This window comes from Osmerus mordax, chromosome 6 (genome assembly GCF_038355195.1).
Source record: "Osmerus mordax isolate fOsmMor3 chromosome 6, fOsmMor3.pri, whole genome shotgun sequence".
Classification (NCBI taxonomy): domain Eukaryota; kingdom Metazoa; phylum Chordata; class Actinopteri; order Osmeriformes; family Osmeridae; genus Osmerus; species Osmerus mordax.
Window position 1 is genome coordinate 13,508,178 of NC_090055.1, and position 20,852 is coordinate 13,529,029.

General features: G+C 40.9%; 2 protein-coding genes across 2 annotated transcripts; both read right to left on the reverse strand.

Moving 5' to 3' along the window:
* Nucleotides 1-1,366: 1,366 nt before the first annotated feature.
* On the reverse strand, nt 1,367-8,340 carry fbxo32 (F-box protein 32). The gene is made up of 9 exons (XM_067237747.1): nt 8,124-8,340; nt 7,579-7,694; nt 7,349-7,398; nt 7,156-7,248; nt 4,817-4,910; nt 4,324-4,508; nt 3,606-3,788; nt 2,452-2,595; nt 1,367-2,258 (listed from the first exon to the last, which is right to left on the reverse strand). The coding sequence occupies exons 1-9, from the start codon at nt 8,234-8,236 to the stop codon at nt 2,169-2,171; spliced, it is 1,068 nt and encodes a 355-aa protein (XP_067093848.1). The 5' UTR covers nt 8,237-8,340; the 3' UTR covers nt 1,367-2,168.
* A 1,945-nt stretch (nt 8,341-10,285) lies between these two features.
* On the reverse strand, nt 10,286-20,439 carry klhl38b (kelch-like family member 38b). The gene is made up of 5 exons (XM_067237909.1): nt 20,306-20,439; nt 12,846-13,512; nt 12,066-12,752; nt 11,764-11,869; nt 10,286-11,573 (listed from the first exon to the last, which is right to left on the reverse strand). The coding sequence occupies exons 1-5, from the start codon at nt 20,359-20,361 to the stop codon at nt 11,278-11,280; spliced, it is 1,812 nt and encodes a 603-aa protein (XP_067094010.1). The 5' UTR covers nt 20,362-20,439; the 3' UTR covers nt 10,286-11,277.
* Between the last annotated feature and the right edge of the window lie 413 nt (nt 20,440-20,852).

Below are 20,852 nucleotides of genomic sequence, written 5' to 3' on the forward strand. Positions count from 1 at the left end.
CATTTAGCAGACACTCTTATCCAGAGCGACTTACAGTAAGTACAGGGACATTCCCCCCGAGGCAAGTAGGGTGAAGTGCCTTGCCCAAGGACACAATGTAATTTTTCACTGCCAGGAATCAAACCAGCAACCTTCTGATTAATAGCATGATTCGATAACCACTCAGCCATCTGACCCCTGCATTCATGTTGTTTCCCTTTTAAATGAAACAGAATGTGAGCTTGAGTTACCAGACAGGTCTACATAACAGGCTGTGTTCATTTGAGTGTAGATAGTAAAATAAGTAGATAGGAAACAACTTTTAAAGACTAATTTAAAGGGAAGAAGCCGCTATGTAACCCTGCAGCTTTGTAGTAAGGAACACCACAGATATCAAAATGGCTTTGAAGGTCATACGTGTATCCCAGAGTTTCATCACAGAGAAGGACCCCAACCCTGACGATGAAGGTGGTGCAGTATGAGATACAGCAGTTTGAAATCCATGTGCTGCCTCAAATGATTTACCACTATTATGTGGAAACAGTTACTATAGAAAATCACTTTGTATCTATTAAGTTATGACTCCTAGTCAGTTAATATGTTGAATTATTTTGCAATTGTTTATTTGATAAACCATTTCATGGCAACAATATTGAGCCATCAGACACAACTTAGCATAACTGTGGTTGGTTGGTTGGCTGCATGTTCACGATCTGACATCTGTAAACCTGAGTTTTACTTATCTTGGTTTAATAGGAGTAACTGATGGAATAGTTAACATTTACCACATGCAATCCTGCTTATATTTTTGTGGAGGGTTTTTAACACTGAGGAGCAAGCAAACGTCAGGTAAATCACACTATGCATAATCTAAACTTTAAAGTGTCGCAGCCATGACAGGAGGGAAGGGCATTAAGCAGGCATTAACATGTTCTAAACCATATCATTTGCTGGTTTTCTTTCAAAGATTTCTAAGATATGAACTTGAAATATAATTTATTTTGTCATAATTTCATAATAATTTTTTTTTTTGTCTTTAAATTGTTTTTGTCTTGGAGTATTTCTCATACTTGGATGACATCATTTTTGGTGGTGTACTGTACCTAATAAAATAGCTACTCAGCTATTTTTCATATTTTAGTTAATCTAAAATATGAATTTACAGTAAAGGACTGGGGATTTGGTGAGCAATTTCATCATGAATAGTATTTTCTAAAAGGTTTTATTTATCAGATATGACACAACAATTGCACAGCATGTCCTTCGCCTTCTCACCGTGAAAGCAGCGGGAGGGTTTGAGTCAAAATTGCACCATTTCAGATCTAGTTCCTCGCTGTCATACCCATGAACATGAGAACACAGAATAAAATGTGGGTGAAAAAGTTACTATCATGCAGGTTGCCTTTAATAAACATCTTAATTATTAAAGCTATTAAAGTTCCATCTTGTCTCTGAACTTGAATTAACTGAGTTAACTGTCATCAGTCATGATATAAAAGGCACACTATTATTATTTTGTATTTCTATTCTATCTTTGGTAATACTGTGATACTGTTGTAACTACTTACAGCTATGAAAACGTAAACACATTCATACACTATCTTTTTAGATATCAAAACGTATAAAAGTGAAAAAGCAAAATAATAAATTAAGAAAAGATAGGTCATCCTATAAATGAGTATCAAAATGGTAACTCCTATCACCTATTTAATCTATTCAATATCTACACAATCCTGTTTGTCCCTATATGACAAAACAAAAGGACATTTTGCAAAGTTTCTCAGAGCACCCGACAATTATATTCTCAACTCTTGAAATACTGATTAAATACCTTTGGCTTAATTTCAAGTTAATGTTCCATCAAGAAATTCAAAAATGTATCCCAAAAACATTTCTAATTAATAACAAATCAAACAGTCATGAACCACTCTTTAACCTACTATCAACTTGAGAGTACCTTTGTTTTCTTTTGCTACCATGTTGTATCTCTATTTTCACCCTCTCTACGATATTAATTTCATTTCCTGCTGAAAAGCTCCCCAGAATGCTCCGCTCTTCGAGCAGGTACTTAATTACATCCCCTGTCCCACTCCCCACAGTCTGTCAGTCCAGGAATCCTTTGAGAAATCAACAATAATATAGTATGTACAGTATGTACAATCCATCAGTCAGGTTCCGCTGTTCATGTCTCAGAACTTGAAGAGGTTGATGAACTCTTGGGGAGAGATAGAGATGGTGCAACTCTCTGGGTTGTTGGCTGTGCAGGGATGATTTGTATCCTGGAAACAGAGATGGAAGGAAAAAGAGAGACAGGCAGAGAGGAACAGTGGTTAAGGCTCACATATTGTAGGGCACTTTTAATATACCTTTAACCCAGGGAGACGGGGAAGAGCTTGTAATCAACATAAAAATTAAGGCATGGAGAGACGTCAGGGTGATGAAACAAATCAAGACACTGATTGGGGTCTGTACCTTCCAGAAGAGGATGTGGCAGTGTGTGCAGAAGTGCAAGGTGTCACTGTACTGCTCTCTGTGTGGGTAGCATCTACACAGCTTGAAGTACATCTTTTTCCACTCAAGACCGCCCTTGTCTGACATGATCAGGCGCTTGCGGATCTGTAAAGGTTGACAGAGGATTGGTAAAGGATGAGCCAGTCCCTCCGGTTTACATGGACCCCTGTGAAATGCTTAATTTGAACAAGTATATCACAATCTGACCCATGTCTTCACTTAGCTGGGTGAGATGCTGACCTATTAAATTGGTACCATGGTAGTCATTCAAGGTAGCTCACACACAAAAACAGCTATGTTTAGCTTGTCATGAGTGCTGCTCGATTTAAGTTAAGCTCCAGGACTGAGGTGTTTGTTCAATCAGAACATAGTTTCTAATGCATGAATTGAGCTTTTGTGTGTGTCAGGGGGAGTGCATTTTGTGTGGTTAACTGTGGCTGAGGACTAGTAGGAATACCAGCGACTTGGTGGGTGTGGGTGTGTGTGTGTGAGAAAGAGATGGTTTAGGGCTGGGCGATATGGGTAAAAAATGATCACAATAGATATTTATATTTCCATTCGATAACGATAATTAAGATGATAGACCACAGATCTGTAGTAGCAACTCACACTTTCTGCATGTTCCAACGAGTGATATTGCTTGAGGTGGTAAAAAAAGGTTTGTCGTAGGCTATTACCAGACTTGGTAGCCACCTGTTTACGACACAATTTGCACCGAACATTGCTCTGCTCTTTGTTGGATTTCAAAAAGCCAAACCACTTCCAAATAACTGAAAAAGACTAACCTTTTTATCAATAATTTATTCATTGGAAGTTGCTCCCTCGCCATGGCTATCGCTGCCACTGTTTTCGGCAACAAGACTTATTTTCCGCGGTTAATATTACCTACTCCACTCGAGGTGCTCAGTGTATTTTAGTGGGCGTATAACATTTCTCTGCTGCATCACAGAAGTTAAATGGACTGCTGTTTCTAATTATTCTCTATCGACATTATTGAAAATGAATTAATGTTACGATATCTTTATTGAGGGAAGTCATTACTTCGATAATATTTTTTATCGATTTATCGCCCAGCCCTAAGATGGTGTAATCAAAGTCTCTCACTATCAGCATACCTGTCTGTCTGTGAAGTGGTACTGGCAGAGACTCTTCCAGAGAAGCCGGTCTTCAGTGAGGGTTCCCAGGTCTGGACATACCTGCCCCAGGCTCACCAGGTCCTGTCCGTCCGACAGACACTGCATGATGTTCAGCTGCAGGCTGGCGGGCAGGTCAGTCAAGTTCATCCCACAGGACACAGGCTGGGCCAACACACAAATGCACTGGGTCACAAAAAACTACGAAGCTGCTTTAATGGGTGTAGGGTGTTTCTTCTATTCCATTTAATAGATTTTTTAGATCTATTGATTTTTGTCACACAGGGAGCCTTTCAGTTTTTTTTTAAATTATCCTTTGATCTTGAAGTCAATCTGCACATCTGCAACCTACATCATGTTAAGGTACATCTGCGTCCTCTTATTGATCTGAATGTTGTCCAGCTGAAGCAATATAGTCCAACATAAATCATGGATTTCATATGGATTCATTAGAATACCTCTCCACTGATGACATACAGTTCTGGAAAAACATTGAGAGACCACTGCACCAATTCAAAGTTGAGAAGGACAATTCTGAATGAAGAATTGAAGGGTAAAATTTAAGAGGCCGCTGCCAATTTCACCCTTCTATTCCTCACTCAAAATTGTCCTTCTCAACCTTTTTTTAAATGAAAGAAAAAGGTGCAGTGGTCATTTTTTCAGAGCTAAATATGGATCCAGCTACCCCCAGTGTCCTCACCCTGTTGATTTGGATGTTGTCCAGTTGTTGCTGCCACTGCAGGATGTTCTCCATGCGGTGGACCCAGATGTTGATGTTTCCCACCAGAACAGACTTCCCCATGTCTTGGACCAGGCTGCAAAGCGACATGTAAAGGCTCTGGAGCAGCTCCTTGATGGGACGCACGTTCTGTTGGTCATCTAGTACTGGAGGGAGGAGAGATGGAACAATTGTTGAAGTCCTAGCCTTCTAGCCTTAGTCAGATTATACACAGTACGGGACAGGGGCTATTTGACTTTTCTTTTATTTGAAAAATGCAATAACAAATAAAATGTTCTGTTGTTCTCAATTTAAAAAAAGGACTGTTACGCAAGTAATAACCTCTCTGTCAATGCAACAACTATTATCTGTTACCACAGTCATCTCTTTAAAGTTGTTGCATGCATGGCCGGTATGATGCAAAATCTTTTTCTAGGAGAGACAAGTGCAATTTAAAGAGATGGAGAAAGCGTACCTTTCTGCACTACTCTTTCCAGGATGTTCATGTAGTTTTTCTGAGCTACTCCACTCAGGGAAGGGAGCTGGGACTTGGCTATGAGCTCCAGCAGCTAGGAGAGAGAAACAGAGACATAAATATCAAGCAGTCAGACCCTGAGACTTTCCGTTCCACCATTTGTTACCACTTGTTATGCTTCTCTCTTCTAGGCTCCATTCTAAACAAATCGCGGCCTCCAACGATGGCCATGTAGCTGGTTGGAACTTCTCCATTTGGATAAAACTCTCTGGAGATGCACTGGGTAGGAAGCACAATATTCCTGATTGGACCATCAGCCTAGACATGCATTTATGTGCTTGTTATTCGCAAAGAAACCAATAGAAAGATGTTATGTAAGATCCCGGTAGGTCTCAGGTTAGTTTTTGTACTATACATACTGTATAACACCTAAAGTAGATAACATGAGGGGCTTGGGGCGGCTTTCTAGTGTGCATGGGTGTCTGAACTCTGAGCCCCCAGGGCCCTAGAAAGCATGCATGGCATGTAACAACAAAGTTGGTGACATCATGGAGAAACACTGCCCCCACCCCAACCCCCACTTTGCTCAACCATGTGACAAAATATTGTCAGCACCCTTTGGAAAACCCCCGGCCCACCCGTCTCTGCCCCCTTTCCACACCTTCACCACCCTCTCTCCCTCCCCCTCTTTTAAGCCCCTCTCATCCCATCAAGTGGCATAGTCTGCCAGCCTGTGCCTGTGTTGAGCTGGAGTAGCAGGCATGGGACGTGTCTACTTTTAGCCATCGAGCCAGCACTATACTTCCACTTGGCTAATGTAATGCACTTTCCAATAGTACACTGCAGAGGCCAACTCTGCAGTATGACGCCACACCAAGTTTTCCACTGAGGTTATAACATGTCCTCACAGTAACGGTGTATGTGGTCTGCCCTGACTGACAGTGAAAACCTAATCAGTGTAACTGAGAAGAACCTCAACTACGCAATCAGGCCAGGGATAAGTAATCTGGGTTCAATGCATCCAGACCTAGGTCTACTGTTACAGTCGCCATTGTACCTCTGACACCCTGCATTTGCAGCCCTGTTCCTACAAAAAAAGCCAGTCTTCAACCATGACCATTGTATGGGGTACTTTGTGGAGAAATCATTTGATGCAGAAATACTCAAAGTTGCTAAAGGTTTGTAAAGGATACCGAGTTAGCTGATGTATTCCAAAGTGCTTTGTTTGGACACAAGGAGAATCTTAACAGTCCTAAAAATGGACATCCCCAACTTGCTGTTCTTCTTCAAATGAAACAGCCCCAATGTAGGCATGGAGATACAACACTGCCTCAGTCTTCCACAGAGACCCAGCTACAGAAATTGCACATCCAGTAAGAGAGGGGGGGGGGGGTTGTAGAGAGCCTAGTGGGTAGAGGTGTGTAGAGAAACTGAGTAAACTCAAGTCCAGTTTCATTAGGGCCGGGCCTGTGATTTCACCCCACTGCACAGATGTCCGTCACCTTTCATCCCTTCCCACAGATCTGACTGGGGCATATCTGAGCTGTGGTGGCCCTCAATCCCCATGTAGCTGGGCAAACAGATACCCAGCCCTATCAGATCAGTGAGAGGGAGTGAACAAGGGTGCATGAGGAGGGGCCAATACTGTCTGGCTGCCTAACTGGTAAACTCCAATCACACCTACCGGAGTGTAGACCTCCTAGTCAGTGACCTTACTCCTCATCCTCATGGCCTTCTAAATGGTGTATGTCTATGCCTGTACCCCCTATATATCCTGCACGAGTACCCATGGAGGTACATGTTGGGAGACTGGACAGTTCCGTCGGTGGTAACATCGGTGGCAACGTCAAAAGTTTGGATTTGAAATATTTAACTGGGATATGTGACCTTTAAAATGCATACAACTGATGTACTGTAAGCCTGTTTGCATAAACACTTCTGTAAATATCAACTATAATATATTCAACAGAGAACTTTATGATAATGGAAATGTATTGACAAGGGATGCTACAAACTTACATAAGGAGAGGTGAACAACTTAGCTTAAATGAACAAACCTTCGGACAGCCGATGCATTCTGTTTCTAGAAACTTTACATAAACAAACCACCAAACACAGCAACACAGACACGCACACAAACACACACGCCAATATCAGAGACAGAACATCTCCTCTAGTCTGTAGTGAGGTGATAAGGGCCTTGCAAAAAGCCAACCCACCATGAGGCTGTACTTTAACTTGTTCCTGCTGCCTCTGCTCACCCAGTTTTACTGATAAAGCTAACTACACCCTCCCACAGAGGATGTGCCACCTGACACTGGGTAAAAGAGGGAACTTACCCGAACAATGTAATTAAATCGCCTGGTGTCTTTGATAGCGCTGCAGAAATCCAAGCGGTTGAAGGCTTCTCCCAGCGTACAATATCCATGACGCTATATGATAATTGGGAATTAGTTCATCATTGCCCGTAGTCCAGGGTACAGGCCAGAGAGATAAAACATTGAGAGAGATGATATAGGAAAATCGTCTTACCTCTTTGGTGCTTCCTTTGTGAACATAGATCCATTTTTCTCTGTGGAAATCTAAAGTGAGGCATTGAAAAACATATTGAATATTCCATATAACAGTTTATTATTTGTATGCATTATAAAATGATCATATATTATAATTTCCATATTTATATTATGCTAATTTGGGTCCCTAGTAAAAACTTTTAAGTTCTGCTGTATTGTGTTGTATGATTGTTATGCATCTAGACTTACAGGGAACCTTGGAATTGTTGTTGATTAAATCCTTTTTTCTTTTCTTGGCTGCCATGTCGTAACTAATGGTCAACAGCACATTCTCCTTGAAGCACTCCTTCTCTACTTTGCAGTAGCTGGGGAGGAAGCCAAAAGTTTAAATTTTCAACATCTCTAAAGCTTTTGTAAATATGTTTTGTTCAACATTACATTGAAATATGTTGAACTTGATTGGGGAAAAAAGTATACATCGATTGTTATGTGTACCGGTATGTTAAATATGGCCGTTAATACTAGCGTCACTGTTGTTTTGCTATAAATAGCACAATTATTTCCAGGCAGATAATTCCACACACACAAAAACGCACAGCTGTTGTGGAAACCCTTGGTAACTTTTGGTTTTAAAATAAATACACCATAGCAGTCTCGGCAGAGCGATTTCCTGGAGTATGATAAAAGCATCTTGGATGGTTGTGGTTATATGAAACTTTCGATGTCGAGTTGCTTCTTAATGTGATGACGCTGTGAATGTATGTGAAACACTACATTTTATTCTCTTCACTGACCTCTCGTCTGAAACGTTGTTGTTTTTTTCTTCATTTGATGTTTTTTTCCATCCTCCTCCTGTTTTAACCCAACTCTGTCCAGGCGACCTCCAATCCTGTCCAAGAAAAGGCATGTTTCAGCTGAATGTCTTGAGAAAATTCTACAGATATGACAGTATCGCAGACCGCTTTTTGTTAATATGTATCCCTTTGCTCTATTGTCTTGAACGTTTCGTCTGGTGCTCAGCATACGCAGCTGTTCTTATATCCTACAGCGAAGAATCCGGAAATACTTTGGGCCCACCCTCTTTGGAAACTATCCATCAACACGTGGCTTTGTTTATCATCTTCAGTATTGCAAAACTGTCCAGTGAAGGAATATTATCACCCTATGCCGTTTGAGGGAAAACATTGTCTGTCGTATTCATTAACTCAGTTAAAAGTGCTCATTCTGTCTTTTGATCAGTTCTCCAAGTAAAGCATTTCCTATCTATTTCTAACTAATCTTAAGTAAAAATATATATCAGTCAAGGCTTCGTTTCTGAGAATCCAGTGAATCATTGCATCATTGAGGTTTAAAATAAAGTCCAAACTCTTCTGAGGATTTAGCAGGAGAGCAGAGTTTCACAGTGGAAACTTTAAATATGGCAGTACTGTATAATTGATAAGGAGGCCTGTGTGGACTGTGGGCCTACCACATGTAAAAATTGTATTACATTTGTTATGAAGAAATTAGCTAGTATCTGTTTACTCACTGGATGTGGAAAAGAGAGTGGAATGTCAAAATCCTTCATTAAAGTATCTCCTACACTATAATATCTGATTGACCTGCCACAGTCACATTGTGTTATTGGAGATATGATTTTGAGCTGATAAATAATCATACTAAATGTTTTGAATGCATGTAAATCATCCTAGAACATCATGTAATAAACACCAAATTGATTCTACACTGAGTGTCTCAGTGCTGTCTTCAAGTGTAGATCAACCGTATTCAAGTTTTAACACAAAGCAGCCAAAACAGTGTCAAATATAGACAGTTTTGATTTTATGCTGTTTGTTTGTTGTTGTTGTCTCACTGCAGATGTTTATGACGTCATAGCCTAATTGAAAGTATTACAAGTAGTGCTTTGAAGTGGCTCCACTGGTATCTGACTGCGGAGCAAATGAGCAGTGCCTCATCAGCCAGATGCTACATAACTGGAGTACCAGAGCAGGTGCCTTACTAACTGCCTCATATATGGACAGCCAATGGATTATTCTGGTTCAAAATTAAAGGTCAAAGGTCACATACACACCTACTTACAAAGTCAAGATAAACGTAAACATATATGAGATTGGACTAGAGCACCAATACTTTGAAATGATTCTATTTTAAATCTAATTTAAATAAATCATGTATTCTGATTAAGTGCATGTGTAGAAAGAGAGTTATGTGAGAGTACTTTGAGTATAGCTGTCAGATGTCATAATGTTAGAGTTTTTGTTATGATTGTCAGAAGGCAGCTGTAGTCCCCACCCATGTGCACATACACACAGACACACACAAACACACACAAACAAACAAACACATACACACACACACACATATAGCACAGCCACTAACACACACACACCTGTTGCTGTCAGTCCCTAGGCCAATTTCATAATTATCACAGGTTGTCTTGTGAAACAAGGCTCAGGTTATGAGGCTCACCGCTTCGTGCATCTGCCAGCCAGCGCAGCAACTGGTGGGGACACATGATTTATGTGGTGTTATGTTCATACCTTGTTTGTTTCCCAAAATAACATTGGATCACCTATAATTTCCAGTAACCCCTAATACACACACAACATCGTCTTTCACCTTCTACAGTATTTCAGAAGGGCAAACTTTAGTAGAGTATGTTCTGGGTTCCAAAGAACTAGAAATCAACTCTTCTCACTAATAACTAGTGCTCTGACACGTTGTCGTTTCCCTTAAACAAATTCCATTTGATTTGAAAGCCATGTTTACAGGGTTGTGTAATGTTATCTGGCCAACATGTAGCTACTCAATTCAGTTAAGCTAAAGTAATGAGCATTGTCAGCACAATAGTTAAAACTGTATAAAGTATTGAAAAAAGTTAAGTATACATTCATAATAATACTGGAAGTATCTTGTAAATCTTTGGTTTAGGCTGATAATAAAAAGGGCTGGACCATTTATGTATAATGTGTATTGTATGAATACATAATCTGCTACTTGTTTTACAGTTTTGTTATCATATTACATTTTCCACATATTTAGATTTTTTGCAATATCACTTAAACCCATCTGGGCATGAATAGCACGAGTGGTTCGCCTTCGGATGTGAGATCTATGTGCTTCTCAAGTTTCCTCTTGTGTCACTTGACTGCAAAGAGCCTGTCAGACAACACAGTGATAGCTAGAGTTGAAAGGCTTACAATATCTTACCATCACAGTCTTAGGGGTGAAATTTGCTTTTATTAATCAGAAAATACATACAAAAATACCAAATCACATCAATGAATAAATACAACACCCCAAATCTATGAGGCAACACAAAGAGGTTTGCTAAGGTAGCAAACAATGCAGTAATAACCAATTTTCTGCTCATGCTATCCATGTGCTATTTCTGTTTAGTGGATTTCATTTTTAAATTAATAATCAAGTAAGCTATGAATGCTAACTGTAAGATCAGCAATGTCATCAACATAAATTAAGAGGAATGTTTAATTAATAACGGGCGTTCTCAGATAACAGGCAATGATTTATGCCACACAGTGATAGCTAGAGTTGAAAGGCTTACAATATCTTACCATCACAGTCTTAGGGGTGAAATTTGCTTTTATTAATCAGAAAATACATACAAAAATACCAAATCACATCAATGAATAAATACAACACCCCAAATCTATGAGGCAACACAAAGAGGTTTTCTCAGGTAGCAAACAATGCAGTAATAACCAATTTTCTGCTCATGCTATCCATGTGCTATTTCTGTTTAGTGGATTTCATTTTTAAATTAATAATCAAGTAAGCTATGAATGCTAACTGTAAGATCAGCAATGTCATCAACATAAATTAAGAGGAATGTTTAATTAATAACGGGCGTTCTCAAATAACAGGCAATGATTTATGTGATAGCTAATGCTAGCTATCACTGTGTTGTCTGACTGTCTGACAGGCAAATCAAACCCTTGAAGGGTTTGATTTGTCAGAGATAGATATCATGGACAGGGAGCCATGGTCAAATAGTTTGTAGGGGAGTGTCCCTTTTGAGGTCCATGTGTCTGTCTTTGGGTCATAGCTCTCGAAACTGTCAGAGTCCTCGATAACATCCTGTCCATTAATGTAGCGTCCCCCTGTCACGTAGAGCTTGTTGTTGAGGGCAGCAGCAGAGTGGTGCATCCTTCGCTCCTTCAGGTTGGCACACTTGATGAACCGGTTGGCTTTGGTGTCGTAGGCCATCATTCTCCTGGTGTAACCTGCAACAGGACAACGTTATGAGGAAAAATCTATTGTCTTGTTGAGCTTATTTGGTTTAGTAGCTGAGCCACAGTCTGATGTTCAATGCCTTGTTGTCTTTCTTTGGCTCAGTAGAGTCTCATTCACCACCAACACATACATTCACAAACACACCAACACGTAATCTAATGTACACCTAATCCCACTTACCTCCAATAATGTAGATTTTGTCATTTAGAACAGTGGCAGGGGCACAAACATTCTTCACTGTTCTGGTTTCGATATTAGACCATAGATTTCTGGCAATATGGTACACCTGGAGAAAACAAAAACACTTTTTACATGGCACATCGTTAATTGCATTTTAAATTAAAAACTGTATTTGCTCTGCAATTTCCCTGCATTGATTGGTTGACTCGCTGATTAATTATCGTTTATGGAGTAGATTCTAGAGTAAATTGACCATATCAGGCGAGAGTTTTGTAAAACATTGCAAATGCCATTAGAAGTACCTGTATCATCCTGACAGGGTTTTGCATGGCATCTTCTCCCCCAAACATGTAGATCCTCTGATTGTGGGCGGCCACAGCCGGGTTGAGCACAGCCTCAGGCATGGGCGCCACGGCTTCCCATTGGTTAAACATGCTGTTGTACCTCTGCACTGAGTCACACACCTTCCTGTCTGGACAGATGCCCCCCAGGACGAAGATGAAGTGTAGGTAGGAAACACTCTGGTGGGCGAAACGTGGCTCCAGCAAGGGCTCAGCCTCTCTCCAGTAGTTGGTCTTGAGGGAGAGCGTGTATACGGTTGTGCAGACCTTGATGGGTTGTGTGTTTATGGTCAGGCCTCCCAGCACATATAAAATGCTATGGATGCTGACATAGGAGGCCTTGTAGAGGCGGACAGGCAGCTTAGCCAGCCACTGCCATTGCTGAGTATGCTCGTCATAGAGAATGGCTTCCCTGGAAGTCTGCTCGTTGTTCTTCCTTCCTCCCACCAGGACCAGCGTCTCACAGCAGGCGTAACGACGTGGAGCTCCCCACAGGGCATTCAGGTCGCCAGCAACCAGGGAGCTGACGGAGAACAGAAGGCGGCGGACGGACTCGATGACCTCAGTGCATAAGCTGGAGGACTGAATGAGAGGGTCGCTGGCGATGAACTGGAACAGGTAAGTGGGGTGGATGTAGCGAAGACGAACCTGGATATCAGATCAGTCGTGTTAGTAATTAACGCCTCAGTTGTCAACCAATTTGCAGTTGCTGGTTGCAACACACGAGAAGCAATACATCACCTTCTTGAAGAGGTCGTGAATGGCTCCGTGTCGTGAGAAGGGGTCGTGGTGGATCCAAGCCAGGAGTGTCTCGAACACCTGCTCCTCCTCGGCACAGAGGCCGTCGTCCTCCAGGTAGCCCATCAGCTCCGGCAGCGAGAGCTCGCGCAGGTCCTCCGACTCCACCACATCAGAGAAGCTCCTCATGGCCATCTCCCTGGCCTTCTCCCTCAGGCTGGTGCAATCGAGGATCTTAGACAGACGCACCATGCTCAGGCAATTGTCTGGGCTCAGCTGGCCCTGGAGGAACACGGAGCAGGCCTCAAACAGGTGGCCGTACTGCAGCATGGATGCTGACTGCATCAAAGGCAGCACGTTCTCCATGGTGATAGTGATTTGGCCCGTGTAGACATAGTCCACCATGGAGCTTAGGATGGTGGCAGAGACCCCCTTCAAGTTGATTCTATTCTGTTGGGTCTCTCTGAAGTTGTTGCAGAACATGGCCTTGAAGTATGGACTGCTTGAGACTAGTATGTTGCGGTGGCAGGGGATCTCCTGGTTGTCAGAACAAAGGAGCAAGTCAATGAAGACCCTCTCCTGTCTCAAACTGTTGAGCTGCAAGAGCAGCTGAGGGAAATGGTCCTGGTCCTTATAATGGAAGACTTCCTGAACTGGGAACTCCATGATGCTATAGACAGAAGAACACAGGGCATTATAAGATGTATCAAACGTATTTTCGGTGGTGCTCCTGATGAAGCTGTATATTGTAGCTTATCTGAGTGGACACATCCCTGTTCAGTTTCAGCTAAGCGCAGGGATAGTAATTTCCTCCTTGACAGTAGCAGATGTTTCATGCCACCATCCAACTGTGCTACCTTCAACCCTGGCTTTTGATTACCCTGGAGACAACTGCATATTTAATGGATCATTACTGAGTAGGCACACATGACCTGCTATTCATGTACCATCACATTGTACTTCCTAAGCTTAATTTATACTACAATGTCAAACGCGTCTGTGTAGGGTCCACGGACACTGCAGAGAGCCATACAGGATAGGCTACGTGCACCAGCATATGTCAACCGCAGAGCCTGTCTGCAGTAGATTGACTATCGAGGTGAATAGCGAATGGGATGTGAGATGAGCGGTTACGTGACACTGACACACTACATTCAGAAAAGTAACATTTTTCAACAACAAAAAAATTCACATACACAAAATAAATATTGAAGTCACTCATTGTTGTAAATACAAGTTAGCCTCTTAAAGTCTTTCAAAATTGTAAATGGAGGCTTTGACTCGGTCCCTGCTGTTATGGTTACTTAATTCAGACACTTTGTACAGGCTCATACTATGTAACCAGCGGAAAAAATTAGAACGGTGAAAATACAATTTTGCTGCAATTACATAGTAGGTGTCCGTTATCACCCGATAATGGACAGCCCTGCTGCCAATCAGAATCGAGTATTCACCCAGACCATGGTATAACAGCTTATATTGTACATTATACTTCACAATTGTGTTTCATATCACAAAGTAAAATAAGTAAATACTAGTAGTTATCACCCTGGCCTCTTTGCTTGTTGCGTTTCTGCAGCTGCCTTGCAGTAAAGCAGTTAGCCTAGCTATCTCCCAGAAGTTAACAAGCTGCTAAACTAATGACTGTGGCTAGCAAGTTAGCCACCGTTAGCTTTACTTTTCGCCACAAAAACTTAATTTCTACTTAAACCCTGCGTAGTCCAAATATTGACGAAGGCTTAGGGGTGTGAAGAGAAACAATAATAATATTAATTGGGTGTGTTTGCCTTCGGCAAGGGCACAACCTTTGTTCTCTCACATATATATTATTATTGGGTGTGCTTTGCCTTCGGCAAGGGCGCAACCTTTGTTCTCTCACATATATATATATTATTATTATTTATTTTTGCCCCCCTAAGTCTCAGTCAATATTTGGACTACATAGACAATCTAGGTGTCAAAAGTTTCGTATTGGTAGCGATTGAGTTGCTTGTATTGGGAGTCAGGTGGCTGAGCAGTTAGGGAATCAGGCTAGTAATCTGAAGGTTGCCAGTTCGATTCCCGGCCGTGCAAAATAACGTTGTGTCCTTGGGCAAGGCACTTCACCCTACTTGCTTCGGGGGAATGTCCCTGTACTTACTGTAAGTCGCTCTGGATGAGAGCGTCTGCTAAATGACTAAATGTAAATGTAATGTAATGTATTTGTATTTACCCTCCGTTGCATGGTTTAGGCTCAAGTTAAGTTTTTGTGGCTAATGGTGGCTAATTTGCTAGCCACAGTCACTGACGTTACTAACGTCACTACGTCACTAAAACACGCGTGACTACCTGTAGCAGAACATTCGTTTTGCATCTGTTAACTTGGGGGATAGCTAGGCTAACTATAGCTTTACTGCAAGGCAGCTGCAGAAATGCCACAAGCAAAGAGGCCAGGGTGATAACTATTTACTCATTTCACTTTGTGATGTGAAACACAATTGTGAAATGTAATGTACAATATTAGCTGATATTATTAAGGAAGTAAGCCCACATCTACTTTCGGAAACGGTAGTATACTATTTCACTGAATCATTAGCATCATGACATTAGCCTCTGTTGCCCAGGTGACAAATACTACAGTGGTCTATGATGCATCTGTTTTCAATCGTTAAAATGAACATTCCTCACAAATACATTTTCGTTGTAGGATTTATGACATTACATTACAAGTAAACGATTTGTTGGTGAAATTATCATTACCTGTGGTTTCAAACCAGTGTTGCTCACTGCAACGCTGTAGCCTACGAAAGACACACTACAAAAACATCTAGCTACACAGCTGTTTAGGAAGTCAAACGGCGACAGAACATGTTCGGCACTCCCCTTACTTAAATCAAAAGTCTTTCAATAGGTGAAACTATCTGACTACTAACCTGAACTTCATTGCCACAGCCTAAACTTTGTCAATCTGTTCATGAAAATAATACATTTCAGCCTAAACCGTACAACTACCAAGACAAACACAGCAGTAGTCTAGTACTATACTGTAGTAGTACAATTTACCGGGGCAGCTTCTCCACACAGGGCTATATCGCATTTTGCGTTGTTACTGACAATGATCGCTACCAGTGAGCTTTTTATGAATGAGCGATTTTCCACTAAATAAATGTCAAGCTTATTTACGTTTTTGGGGGCATATTTTCAGTTAGCAGATGGTACTGTTTGAATCGCGATTCCATCTTCTACTGCCGGTAACGTCGTAGAATAATCTTCAAAGGGGGTTCTTTATTAATGAATGAATGCAATATGAGTAGGCTAAATGCCTGAAAATATCACGAGAAGGGAAAAACTTAAAAGGACGTTTAAGTCATAGAGATTAGGTCAATTTTTACAACGGTCTGCCAAATTTATTCGTTTTGATTCAGCTATGAGGCTGCCTCTTGCAGGGGAAATGAGAAGATATCTATTTCATTCTACACTTCACTCATATTTTGAGTTGTAAATGAGCAGCAAAAAAAAGATGCTTTTAAATCTATGTAATCTTTATAAATAATAAGTATGCATTTTTATATAAAATACACAGAAATATCAGTTGTAAAACGGACCCCTGTGCAACCGACGCAAGCAAGCACACCCTACAATTTCCCCAGAAATTGTACCCTCTCTAGTTATTATTTCTTTTTGCCCCCCTAAATCTTCGTCAATATTTGGCCTACATAGACAACCTAGGTGTCAAAAGTTTCGTCTTGGTAGCGATTGAGTTGCTTGTATTTTTATTTACGTTCCGTTGCATGGTTTAGGCTCAAGTTAAGTTTTTGTGGCAAAAAGTGAAGCTAACGGTGGCTAATTTGCTAGCCACAGTCACTGACGTTACTAACGTCACTACGTCACGAAAACATGCGTGACTACCTGTAGCAGAACATTCGTTTTGCATCTGTTAACTTGGGGGATAGCTACATAGATATATATATCTATGGATAGCTAGGCTAACTATAGCTTTACTGCAAGGCAGCTGCAGAAACGCCACAAGCAAAGAGGCCAGGGTGATAACTATTTACTCATTTTACTTTGTGATGTGAAACACAATTGTGAAATGTAATGTACAATATTAGCTGATATTATTAAGGAAGTAAGCCCACATCTACTTTCGGAAACGGTAGTCTACTATTTCACTGAAGCATTAGCATGACATTAGCCTCTGTTGCCCGGGCAACACATACTACAGTGGTCTATGATGCATCTGTTTTCAATCGTTAAAATAAACATTCCTCACAAATACATTTTCGTTGTAGGATTTATTATGACATTACATTACAAGTAAACGATTTGTTGGTGAAATTATCATTACCTGTGGTTTCAAACCAGTGTTGCTCACTGCAACGCTGTAGCCTACGCGAGACACACTACAAAAACACCTACACAGCTGTTTAGGAAGTCAAACGGCAACAGAACATGTTCGGCACTCCCCTTCCTTAAATCAAAAGTCTTTCAATAGGTGAAACTATCTGACTACTAACCTGAACTTCATTGCCACAGCCTAAACTTTGTCAATCTGTTCATGAAAATAATTAATTTCTGCCTAAACCGTACAACGGAACGTTACATCGAATTCAACCAACGCAATCGCTACCAAGACGAAAACAGCAGTAGTCTAGTACTGTAGTATAGGCTGTAAGGTGAACCCTGTTATCGTTTCAACCTGCTCCACAGTTTGGCATCTACACAATCTTTAGCTCATAAAAAAGAACGAGTCCTGCTAAGCTACCAAAAAAATGTTTGTCGCTGAAATTCCAGTCAATTGTCGATGCGTCTATGTTTTATGCAGAACTAGTTTCTTCAGAGCGTAATAGGATTTTTGTGGCACGGTTCACGTGATCCTTCTACACCAATAAGGTAGCTGCTTTTTGTCAACATGGATGGATATGGTTGTCAAACAGAGGATGGGACCTTGCACATTTGTTTCCTCTATGTTTATTTTGCCGTGGCGGCCCGCCACGACAAAATTTCTGCCACCATGGTATCAGAAATAGGGCTGTACAAAATTTTAGGACGTCTATGTGATTGTTAGAGTGCATGTCGGAGAATAGCATGGATACGCGCTTCACACCACAGTTGCGCGTCTTTGAGAAGTCGTATAGCTAACTTGTCAGTTAATTTAAGCCTGTTATTGTATTAGTCTTGCTAATTTAAATTAAGTTAACTGGTGATCTTCGTTGTTTGTATTATTCCCCTACTAGCTAAATTGCACGTCTGTTGATTCGATAGCGATTGCTGCCTTTGCATACGTTTGTATTTTCGGTGCAACTATGCAGTAGTTTTAATTAATAAATTGTGGGTTTATTGTTATTATTTGCTACAGAATGCTTAGCCTATCAAGCTCAAATGAAGCAGACAGTGTACATGCCAACGTCAAACGTCAATTGGCAGCATTTATGCCATTTAGAACACTTATGAGTGGAAGGTCTCTAAGTAGCCTAAACTTATTGCTTTAGGGGAAATAGTACGAAAATATGTGCAATATTACATTAGTTATTAAACTAGGCTATTACATTAACCTGGGGGGGGGGACAGACAAACAGACAGACTTATGTCGTTGTTGTAACATTCATTCATTCATTCTTCCACAAATGAAAACACTGATCAACCATAAAAACAATCGTAATGAATAATATGAAATATGATATATAAAACTGTACAAAACAGAATAAGGAATAACAGATTAAGGACACTCAGTCCTCACTGTCAGTGTCAGGACAGTTGTCTTCCAGTTCCTCAGTTTCTTTTGTGTTGGCACAATTACAACAACGACATAAGTCGGTGCAACACAGTCCTGCAGAAAAACATGAACATCTGCCTGTCTCACAGGCACTTTTGCAGCCGCAGTGTATCACATGCAAAACACTGTCAGGGGCCGAATTTCTGTTACGTGCAAGGTCCCATCCTCTATTTGCCAAACATATCCATCCATGTTGACAAAAAGCAGCTACCTTATTGGTGTAGAACGATCACGTGTCGAACCGTGCCACCAAAATCCTATTACGTTCTGAAGAAACTAGTTCTGCATAAAACATAGACGCAACGATAATTGACTGGAATTTCAGCGACAAACTTTTTTTGGGTAGCTTAGCACGACTCGTTCTTTTCTATGAGCTAAAGATTGTGTAGATTCCAGACTGTGGAGCGGGAATCATTTTCTAAAAGACTTTTCGTGGTTCACCTTGCGGCCTAGTAGTACAATTTACTGGGGCAGCTTCTCCACACAGCGCTATATCGCATTTTGCGTTGCATTGTCATAGAGATTAGGTCAATTTTTACACCGGTCTGCCAAATTTATTCGTTTTGATTCAGCTATGAGGCTGCCTCTTGCAGGGGAAATAAGAAAACATCATATTTCATTCTACACTTCACTCGTATTTTGAGTTGTAAATGAGCAGCAAAAAAATATGCTTTTAAATCTATGTAAACTTTATAAATAATAAGTAGGCCCTATGCATTTTTATATAAAATATACAGAAATATCAGTTGTAAAATGTAAAAACGGACCCCTGTGCAAACGACGCAAGCAAGCACACCCTACAATTTCCCCAGAAATTGTACCCTCTCTAGTTATATATATGACAGAGAACAAAAGGTTGTGCCCTTGCCGAAGGCAAAGCACACCCAATGATTGGTTGGATGGCGGAGGGAGGGGTTACACAGAGTAGGGATTTCTGGCAAAACCCCCAAAGGTTTGCAAAGCAAACCACCATTTTGCTCAACAGCACCACCTAGTGCAAAAAATATTCTGTCTATCTACACAACAAGGCTGCACAACTAAAAAGTTTCAAGTTCAAGTTTCAAAAATGCAGAGCTCCGCACATGACATTAAGAATCCAGACCCGCAGAAGCATAAACTAAGCTAGTAGGGTATAGCCTGGTCTTCAACACACAGTGGAACTAATGCAGCCTGCTTCAAGTGACAGACAGTAGAAAACAGTACTTTTTTTATTTTACAAAGCACATACTGGACAATGCACTGATTTGATGCACACATCAAATCATGGTTGTCAGATGGATTGGTTGGCAAACCAATAATAGTGTTCATGTCTGAGATAACTGACTGTTTGTACGTCACTCTGGATAAATCATCTGCTACGTTAACAAAATGTAATTAAAAAAAGTCATACAGTAGGATGTTGTGGTAACAATAACTGAATTAGGTACAGCTCCATGTTGCCACTCCCTGCATGTGTCTCTGTGTGTGCCACATTTTTTTGATGAATGTAGGAATCTTCTTCTTCATCAATGACAGCGACAAAACATCAGTTGTCTCTTTAACTCAAGAGATCAGAAGTTGTCTCTGCTTCAAATATTGATCATTTCTAGCTTCGTCTTCGGAACATTATGTACATTATGTATGTATTTTGCTTTTTAAAGAAACAATTAGACCAAATAAATCATTAGAAATACTGTACGTCTATACAGAAGTGCATGGTATTTCTTACCTTTTCTTTCTGCTATCAATGGCTCCAAAGGTGTCTCTTGGCTCAGCAATCAGCATAATTCATAATTCACCCTTCACTCTTTGGTGTCGGTGCTTTATGTCGATGAATTCAGGGCTGTGTGTTTGTAGACGTGTTACAGGGTGTTGTTGTTATGATCTCTTTCCAAGAGGCCTCTGTGTACATTCCTTCCCTATAAATAGGAGCACTCTTTAGCAATACTCAAACATGAGTCTCTCTCTCTCTTTTGTTTGCTCTCTCTTCCCATCCACCTTTCCCCCCTCTCTCAAGTAACCACATCTTTCTCAGAACGTCCCCCACCCCCCTTCATCCTTCCTCCTTCTTCTGTCCCATGCATCAAAGTGTTTACAGACAGTCAGAGCCTAGGATGACACACCACAGCTATGTTAGTGGAGGTTCTGTCCATGAACCGCTCAGAAAAGGACCTGGCTTGTGTTACCATGGCAGCATGGTAAACAGATGTCTGCAGATGACTAAAACGGGTAGTGAGGCTCTCATGTCACAACAACAAGACACATCATGTTTGTTA